This window comes from Anoplolepis gracilipes, chromosome 3 (genome assembly GCF_047496725.1).
Source record: "Anoplolepis gracilipes chromosome 3, ASM4749672v1, whole genome shotgun sequence".
Lineage (NCBI taxonomy): Eukaryota > Metazoa > Arthropoda > Insecta > Hymenoptera > Formicidae > Anoplolepis > Anoplolepis gracilipes.
In genome coordinates, this window is record NC_132972.1 from 14,985,681 (window position 1) to 14,995,138 (window position 9,458).

The following is a 9,458-nucleotide window of genomic DNA, read 5'->3' on the forward strand; positions in this document are numbered from 1 at the left end:
TTGTCTTAGATTCAGAAAACTAAATTCGCTTATATTAATAATTAAAGATAGAGTCCGTTTTATAGGTGCGATTTATAATCGCGACATAAGATACAAGACAAAAATCTATATCTATTTTTAATGTAATATGTATATGTATTTTAATATGTATTTTGTATCTATATGTATTTTAGTCTTCAAATATATTTTTTTATTCACAAGATATTGGATGCCTTTATTTTTTATTTAGATATTTTTGGGATACATCATGTGTTTTTTAGATATTTATTAATGACTGTTGATTAAAAAGAATTGATAATGCTATTATAAACAAAAGAAAGAAGATGAAAAAAAGTCATGTTATATTCTATATATTTATAGTTATATTTTATACTTCATTTTAATGGAACAGGTGCAAATTATTCATTATAAATGTGCTGATTTATTTCAAAATCAACAGTCATAATGCGTCAATATTTAAACGAAAATGCTAAATTGAAAGTGCAGGCATTGCAGATACCTCTCGTACACGGCATAATTATGAATATAATTTTGCTCTAGATGGAATCTGTTACAAATATTATATAAATCGTTTAAAATGAGCCTTAAAACATATTCTTGCAAAAAATTTATATTTTACGAAAAAATAATAATTTTCAATACCTTTATATATATTTTATTAGATGTACATTTTCCATTATTTATCTCGTAGGAAAAACGTTCAGGAACGAGAGAAAAAGTATTTTTATTATTTTTTTTTTAATCTTTCACGACCGAATATGCGAGCTAATGTCGTCGAAATAATTGAATTAACGCGTGGTACCGCGATAATGTCAATTACGGTAATGAGCCGCATCCGCATACAATCGATATCTATCTGTATACATGCTCGTGTATATGTGCGACTTACATACACCATCATGTTCGCGACGAATACATTCTCTTCCTGGTTGCATCGTTTCTCATCTCTCACTCATCGTCCGAGTTATATTTGTGTTGTATAAAGATTCATTATTGTTGCACCTTGCTACTCCGTTATCTTCACGATTCTGGGTCAGTTGCGAGACAGGAAAAGACTATAAATTGAACCTAGAGTCATGACGAATGAAGATAGAGAAAATAAAGAGAGAGACAGAGAGAGAGAGAGAGAGAGAGAGAGAGAGAGATGAGAGATGGAGATAGAAAAGGGATCACTAATGCTGCCAAATATTTCATCTCGATATGACTTTGCACTATTCAAGGATGATCATCTTCTTTTCATGATCCTTTCTCGATCAAACAATTATAAAATAATGTGTGTGTTCTTCCAGACTTACGCTTTATAACAAAAGTTTGAAACATTCCGAAAATGAATCGAGGAAATAAAATAATTCTCTTTTTCTACCATCGTTCCACCTTACTGACATTACTCCAATAAGTGCGCGCGCTCTAGTTAATATATAATTAGTATTTGATTCCCTAGTTTTCTATAAAATGTGAGAGACTTTCTGATTGGACTGTACTGAAAGAAACTATATCCGATATCGCTGTCTCTCTCTAGCATCGTATTTGGAGCGCTAGAACGCCTTCTAGCGTACGTAGAATTCAGTGTGCAAAAAGATACGTATATATATATATATATATATATATATATATATAATTCGTTGTAGCATTGTCGTATACATCGGAAACGTTTTTACCGCCTGAGCCGGACGATGTGAGGAATGGCGCCAATGCGCCGCCATTTTCACGAAACTTTATCGTGACGGTAAAGACTGTGCGCGAGGAAGAATTGCAGCGGACGTCGAGCCCCCGACTGGAGGATCGTCAGAAAAATCGCGAAAAAGGCGAAAAATAATGCGCTGGTCGTAAGTACAATCCCCGTTCGATCCGTCGCGATCGGTTAGTTTTTTTTGAGCACGAAACCCAGGGCCTATGGCATGGGACTTCCGTTCGATGAAACAGGAAGTTCCTCGCGACCCCGAGACGGCGAAATAAAAACATCCTGTAGCGATGCGAAGATTCCGAGAGATAAACATACACCACGCGCACGCGACACGCAATGTGGCGCGAATCAAATGCGTGGAGTCTTACGTGTTCCTTGTCGATCGAGCTCGTTATTTTTATGGCCCACTTTCGGATTCCGGTGACCCAAGGTCGAATGGCAGTGACTAACGGCCGAAAATGAATCGTTCTTACAACTGCCTTTGATCATCCCGAAGAAATCATGCCGATCGTCACTGTCATAGATAATTTAATTTCAGAGCCCGTTTGCACGAAGGGGACTGAGTTTGACACGCAAGAATGCAATCTATACAAGAGAACATATGTGCTAACGATATCGAGAGCCTAGACGCGGACACCGTCATACCAGTAAGTACTCTTCTACTTTTGTTAAAAATAAATAAATCATGCACTATTCTAACAATTTTATTGACTTATTGTTAATATCTAATGATAAATCTGTAATTGTCGTTAGGTTGAACTATTTGATTGCAATGTCTCTTCTCATTCGAGAACCCAAGATGCCTCGACAATGGTGGAACTTGGAAAACAGCTTCTAAAAAATGCAAGAAATGGAGACACCGAAGCTGTTCGTGAGCTTATGTGTAGAGGCGCACCGTTTACTACAGATTGGGTATATGCAACGTTTAAGTAGTATTTGTATATTTAATTTGTGTCAAAATGTAAACATAATCTATATTTTTAGCTTGGTACAAGTGCGCTTCACCTAGCTGCACAGAACAATCACTTAGAGACTGCTGAAGTTTTGCTTAGAGCAGGAATATCAAGGGATGCTAGAACAAAAGTTGATAGAACTCCGTTACATATGGCAGCATACGAGGGCCATCATCAGATGGTACAATTGTTGCTTAGTTATGGAGCAGATGTTGATAGCAGAGACATGGTACACTAACAAAATATAGATTACAGATATATTTGATATTTTTGTTACAATTATTATACGACCCTTCTTTACAGCTAAAAATGACTCCGCTACATTGGGCTGTAGAACACGAGCATGTAGAAGTAATGCACATTTTATTAGATCATGGAGCTGATATGAATGCAACTAGTAAATTCCATAAAACTCCAATCAGTCTTGCGTTAGAACATGACAGGTTAGACTTGGTGGATATATTACAACAGCAAAGAGAAATAATAGGTACCCAAGCTCATCAACAGAGTCAAGCTAATTCTGCAGAATTAGAAGTAGCTACGCATAATTTAGTACAATTAGAGGCTGAAAGCAATTGCAGAAATTCGATAGCACAAGAAGAGGAACAGTACAAGTTTGAAATAAAGCAGCAACGTAAACGTAAACATTCTCAAGGTAAATGTTCTAACATATTTATTTTTATTATGATAATTTCTTTTTATTCGCTCTTTATAATTTTGTTCGTTTATATATACATTTATAATTTCTAGCGCAAATAGAGAAAAAACAAAAAATGATCTTTCATCAAATCTCTTTATCACCAAACAACACGGATGGTGAACAAGATAAAGAAACTGAAGATGTTGAAATGATTGATGCAAATACTATAATAAATAGTAAAAAACATAAAGATATTATGTCGATAGGAAATATCAGTAAACATTTGAGCAGGATTGGGTAAGTTAATTTTTTTTAACTAAATTAAGTTTAAAATTAATAGCCCAAAAATTAACTAAGTTAAGATTAAAAGTTATTTTAAAATAAAAAGTAACTGACAGTTGAAAGTTGAACAATTAAATTAAAAGTTAAAAGTTAATTATATAAAAAGGTAAGAGAGATAATAATATAAAAGAAAATGTATATATATATATAATGTAATAAAATTTTCTTTATTTTATTATACTTTATTAATATGAGGTACAATTTTAAAAAGAATATTTTAAAATATTTTAATGAATAAGGAAGGTAGAGAAGCATTCATAGCACAGTCTCGACACAGCCTATAGTATTATATTAGAAACATTAGTGTTCTTATACTTTTAAAGGGTAAAAAAAAATAAATAAAAGCTTATTACATTCTATATACATTGTTTTTTTTATATTATCTCTTTTAAAAAAGACTACCTTTTTATTATACCTAAATTTGAAATGTACAATTAAAAGATTATGCAAAAAAAAAAACAAATAATTTTGCATAATTAACTTTTAACTTTTAATTAAGTTAATTTTTTAACTTTTAATTCAATTACTTTTTGTTTTAATGTTAATTTAGTTAATTTGTTTTTTATATATACATTTATAATTTCTCTATTTTTAACACTAGTATCTCTAATGTATACTATGGATTGCGCTACAAATGCTTTGAGACATCATTCTATTTTTATTCTTATAGAACATAGATAGAATGATGTTTCAAAGCATTCATAGAACAGTCTTGACTGCAGCCATAGAGACATAAGATACAAATTCGTAAGCGCATTAATATTAAAAAATTATTCTAACTTGTATAATAAAAAATTAAGAAGTTAAACTTAATGCAACTAAGTTAAGTTAATTATAAATTAATAAAAAACTAAGTTAAAAGTTTATAACTTTTTAATTGTTTCATTTTTAACTTTTTAACTACTTATTACTCAATTCTGCATTTCAGGTTATTAGAAGCACATGGAATTACAATGATACCTATAGATGATGAATCATCTATCGTAGAGAATGCAGTGGAAAGTGGCAGAACAGTAGTTTTGACGGGTTCGTCTCTTTTTTTATAGATATATTAAAAAGAAACTTATCAGTGTGTGTGTGTGTGTGTGTGTGTATACTATTTCTTATTTTTAATACTTGGTTACAGAAGCTGGAAAACTTGCTTTAAATTTGATGAAAAATTCATCGATTAAGCCGATTAAGCGTCTTCAAGGAAAAGGATCAGCGAGAAAAGTTATAGCAATTAGAACAGACCAAATCCAATCAAAAATCTTAAATCCAAATTCTAATACATCTGCTGTTACACGGGGTCCAAACATTTTGAAAAGGTCTGCTGTAGATAACAAAACAAAGTTATTTGTTACAACAATCCCTAATACTACAACAGCACCGACTATTACTGAAATCAAGAACTCGCTTTCGTTGAAAGAGGTAAAATTATTTATTTATTTAAATATAAAGCAATAAGGCAAATGTACATGAAATACATGAAAATATTTTTATATTGCAGAGAATTGCAAACTTGCAAACTAAGGTCACAGAACCAACGGTTTTACAATTAAATGATGATATAGAAGAAGTTATTGAAGAAGATTCGGGAAACAATGAACCAATAACAGATATAGCGATATTAAGCAAGCAATTAGCAGAAGCGCGAAGACAAGCTGCTGAGTATCGTAAACAATTACAAGAGAAAGAGAAAGAAGCTGAAATATATAAGCAACAACTCAAGAACATCACAGCGCAAATAGCATCTAAGTGATTTTGTACAGGTATATATTTCACATTCGGTTCAAATCAGATTTAATTTTTTATACCAAAAATTTTGAAGTTTTGGTATTTACAATAAATTTTATGTTGTAAAGTTCAAAAAAAGTAATTATAATATAAATCCTTTTTATTATATATATTTTGCTTCCATAAATACAAAATAACAATCTGCCATCTTTCGTTACTAACACAGTCTTATAATGAGTAATTGTAAAAACCGAGAAATATGCTTATAAAATGTTAATGACCATTTTATACTTTAGTAAGCATGAGTTATTTCTGTTATGTGAATACTATAAATTAAATATATAAATTTTTACTAGAGTCGAGTCGTTTGCTAAATTTTTTTGGCCAGGCACATTTTTACAGTGTGATATAAAAAAAATTAATGCATAACAATGTGTAACTATTTATATATATAAATTATTTTGCTTTCCATATAATGTATCTAATTTAATTTGTTTAATATGGGTTTCATAGATAATCATATTTGGACTAAATGCATAAAATTTTAAATTAATAGAAAAATAATTTATCAGATTTATCATTTATAATAATTTTATCAGATTGAGTTATTTATTTATTCGAAAAAAAAGAAATATTTCTTTTCATTAAAGTGTTTATAATTTTTAATATGTTAAAAGTAATTTAACCCAACACATATCCTAAACTTATCTGTATAAAATATAGATCTTCTTTCTCTTTGTAATAAATGTATATACACATTTTTATATGTAAAGAATGAGGCAATTAGATTATTATTTCCTCTTGATTATTCATAACTCATTACTAGAGTCGTATAATGTTAATATCTAAGCTCGATTTAGATGAGCTTAATTTTTTAATATCAAATGTTTGCATTCCAAATATTTTCTCAAGAATCGATGTGTTAAAGTTTTCCATGATAAATAAACAGCTGTTATGCAAAAAGAAAAAAATATGAATAAGAACAAAGTTTTTTAATATTGACACTAGAAATTTAATGTCAATATTAAAATTATTAGATGCTATTAGAGTATTCGACCAATGTAATTTAATTTAAAAATATTTCGAAAGATAATATGCGAAATAATGAGACAGTGCACAGCAGAGGATGTACAGGAAAGTAGTTAATCTCAGGTACAAAAAAACGTGTTGTATAAAGCATTATGCATAAAGTTGTGGGATGCAACGGTTTATATCTAGGATAATTCTTTTTTTTTTAAAGTAAGATTTTTCTATATAGCACAGTGTAAATTGTAAATATAAGTTTATATATAAAAACTAATAAAAGTTGTTAATTATGAGCTGCAAATATATCATTTAGAAATAAAGACTGTTTTCTACGTAACGAAGGTATTTTATATCAATATCACGTGTGTCGATTATAGAGTGTTGATAATGACAAAAAAACCTAGTATAAATAATATATATATAAATTATATATAGTGAAACAAGGACATATGTATACCACTTGTTGAATATTCCTAAATATTACGCGCGAATTAAACATTTTCGCGCAATCGTGCTTGATAAGTTTCGCATTTTGAAAACGATTTAATTAACTTTTTTGACTCTTGTTTGAGCTCTCGATTAAGAGTAGGTTTTAGTCTACATATTAATAGTCCAATAGAGATTTTATCCTATTGTTGCACCTATGTAGATTTTTTATAGATGTAGATTTTTGCCCTCTTATATCTATCTCTATGTTCCAATATAGAGTTTTTATTGAAAAAAAATATACATATATATATGAATATTATATTATACTATTAATGTACTATATATTGTTAACACGGAACACGGCCAAAATATGATATATTTTCACAGTATCCGGCATAATTGATCATGGCAATAGATTTGTCGTATGTCAATGTGACTTTTCCTTTCTCTATCTCCCTCTCTTTTGAAGGAGCTATTCTAGTTTCGCTCTAATTGTAAGTAGAAAGTATTGGAGATGAATGATATTTCGCCAAGTTGAGATCCCGATGCCACAGTTACGCGAAAATAATCTCTATGTTAACTCCTATTAAAAGAGACAACGATTGGCACCGGATCAATTTTTACACGCCTATGGAAAGTTTCCACTTGACCAAAACTGTTTTAATTCGACACCTTGCGAATGTATTTTCGGTGATCGGTATTCTCACGTCTCAACTTCGCGATCGATCGAATCGTCGCGCCCATGGGCGTTCTCGGATAATTCTCAGGGGTGGGCTACGCGCGCCAATCGATAAATAACTTAATCCGTTGACACACCTAGATATTCTCGCGCGTAGTTCCTTCTGGAAGCTGAATCTTTGAAAAAAAAAAAGAACGTGAATTTTTCATCACGCTTCCGTGACATCAACCCGCGAATTCAATTCCTTTTCAAGCCCGTTTGATTTCCGCGAGACGGATATTCGGACGCCTCCTCTCGACGCCGATCGATCGCAAAACTCGACCCATTGGCAACGCCACTGCACGTTCTAGCTTCAAAATAGTGTCCCTTTAAGCTGCGTATATATCGTCCTCGAATTGAACGCGTGTGTATATATGTATGAGAGAAATTTCTCTCTTTTTTAATAGGATTTAATAGGATTTCAAAATCGATGTGTGCCATTTCGCCAAGATTCTTTCGACACCGTATAAAGGCGCAGAAGAATTTATCTTATGCTAATTATGATTTAAAAGTATACTAATAATAAAGAAACTTTCCAGCAAGAAGTATATACATAAATATCATGTCCATGATTGATTATCAAATAAAAAAATTTGTTAAATTAAAAAAATTCTCTATTCGAAAGCTTATTACGTAACATTGTGTCTATCCGTGTCTATCTCTTTAAGTAGGATTATTCTGTCGGCGGAAACTACGAGAACTCGTCGAGTTCGTATATTGCAAAATTTCAGGTATTTTTGCAAAAAAAAAAAAAAAAAAAAAAAATAGAATGTGAAAATAAAATAATATTATCTACAATAACGATCGTAGTGGAATATCAAAATTCACGGAACTATTTGGTGCTCCTGTTTGTAGCTATTTACATTCTCGGAGTATATCTTTGAAAGTTAATGCCACACAGACACGTGTAGCACAAACTACACGAACGACAATCGATGGAGAACAAATATATCACGCGAGCGATTGTACGTTACGTGTAGCAGAGCAGGCTTGGTTGCTTGTGGAAGTCGTGATCATCTCAGGAGTTAAATTTGAAAGAAGCGTGCGCTCTCACAAAAGCGATCAAGCCTCCTCCCGCGTCCTTCCCCTTTTTGTCGGCAGGAATGTATCACGAGTTGGATCCTGAGTGCCCTCCCCCATGATCAGTTCTAAATATATCGTTTATATCTACGTTTCAATGATTATTATTTTCGATTTATATTAAAAAGATCCTCGTAAGAGAAATTCAAAATATTTCCGATTATTCAAAGATTAATTTAACAACTTAACAAAATATAATTGTATCACGTGCGATGCGCGAGGGCGCCTAGCGATCTTAATGTCGCCCTGTGTTACGGTGCTCATGCTCTTCACGAGACATTGCGAACTGCGCAGATACGTCATCGAGCGAGAACGTCGTTCGGTGGAGCAAACGTGAGAGACTGACACATTTAGTTGATTTTAGTCTACAAGAGTTTTCGCGCTCTTTCTGCGAATGAATTTTGTTTTACCAGAGCAGTATGTGAGCACGTGACGATAAAAAAACGATGCGCCAATACTAGTCGAATAAACGACGGCCTCGTGCGTGATTAGGAAGATAATAATCGTAGAGAGAAAGAGTGAGGAAGGGGGAGGGATGTATATGTGAGAGATGTACGTCGTGGACGCGGCTTAAAGACCGCCAGGTACAATCGCAGGGCCGTCAAACTGATTTAGGGCCTATGCCGTTTTACTACTTTCTATCGAATGATAAATAATATACGCTATGAATATCCTCGTTCGTCTAGATTGTTTTCATAAATAAATCTAGATTTAAATCTATCTTTAAATGTTGATCTTACGATTATTGAATTTTACACATTCTTAAAAATACTAAAGTTTTCCTCGTCAATAGAATAAAATAAATATATTTTAAAAAATTCTATTATATTCTATGACTTTTATTCTTGCATAACGACATAAAAGAATATT

General features: G+C 31.8%; 2 protein-coding genes across 4 annotated transcripts in view; one reads left to right on the forward strand and one right to left on the reverse strand.

The window, feature by feature from the left end:
- The window catches only part of Nachra3 (nicotinic acetylcholine receptor alpha3 subunit), a 75,816-nt gene extending 74,404 nt beyond the window's left edge, over positions 1 to 1,412 (reverse strand). Inside the window, exons 1-2 of one of the 3 annotated variants that reach the window (XM_072889340.1) lie at positions 1,296 to 1,412; positions 894 to 1,055 (exon numbers count right to left, since the gene is read on the reverse strand). The gene's annotated coding sequence lies outside the window, so the exon portion shown is untranslated. Of the gene's footprint in view, positions 1 to 889; positions 1,069 to 1,295 lie in introns of those variants that run through there. The other 2 variants (XM_072889339.1, XM_072889342.1) reach the window with 2 other exon arrangements.
- A 249-nt stretch (positions 1,413 to 1,661) lies between these two features.
- On the forward strand, positions 1,662 to 6,702 carry Atac3 (Ada2a-containing complex component 3). The gene is made up of 9 exons (XM_072888404.1): positions 1,662 to 1,826; positions 2,223 to 2,331; positions 2,438 to 2,596; positions 2,669 to 2,866; positions 2,941 to 3,292; positions 3,388 to 3,574; positions 4,548 to 4,645; positions 4,746 to 5,029; positions 5,109 to 6,702. The coding sequence occupies exons 2-9, from the start codon at positions 2,263 to 2,265 to the stop codon at positions 5,358 to 5,360; spliced, it is 1,599 nt and encodes a 532-aa protein (XP_072744505.1). The 5' UTR covers positions 1,662 to 1,826; positions 2,223 to 2,262; the 3' UTR covers positions 5,361 to 6,702.
- Positions 6,703 to 9,458: the final 2,756 nt, after the last annotated feature.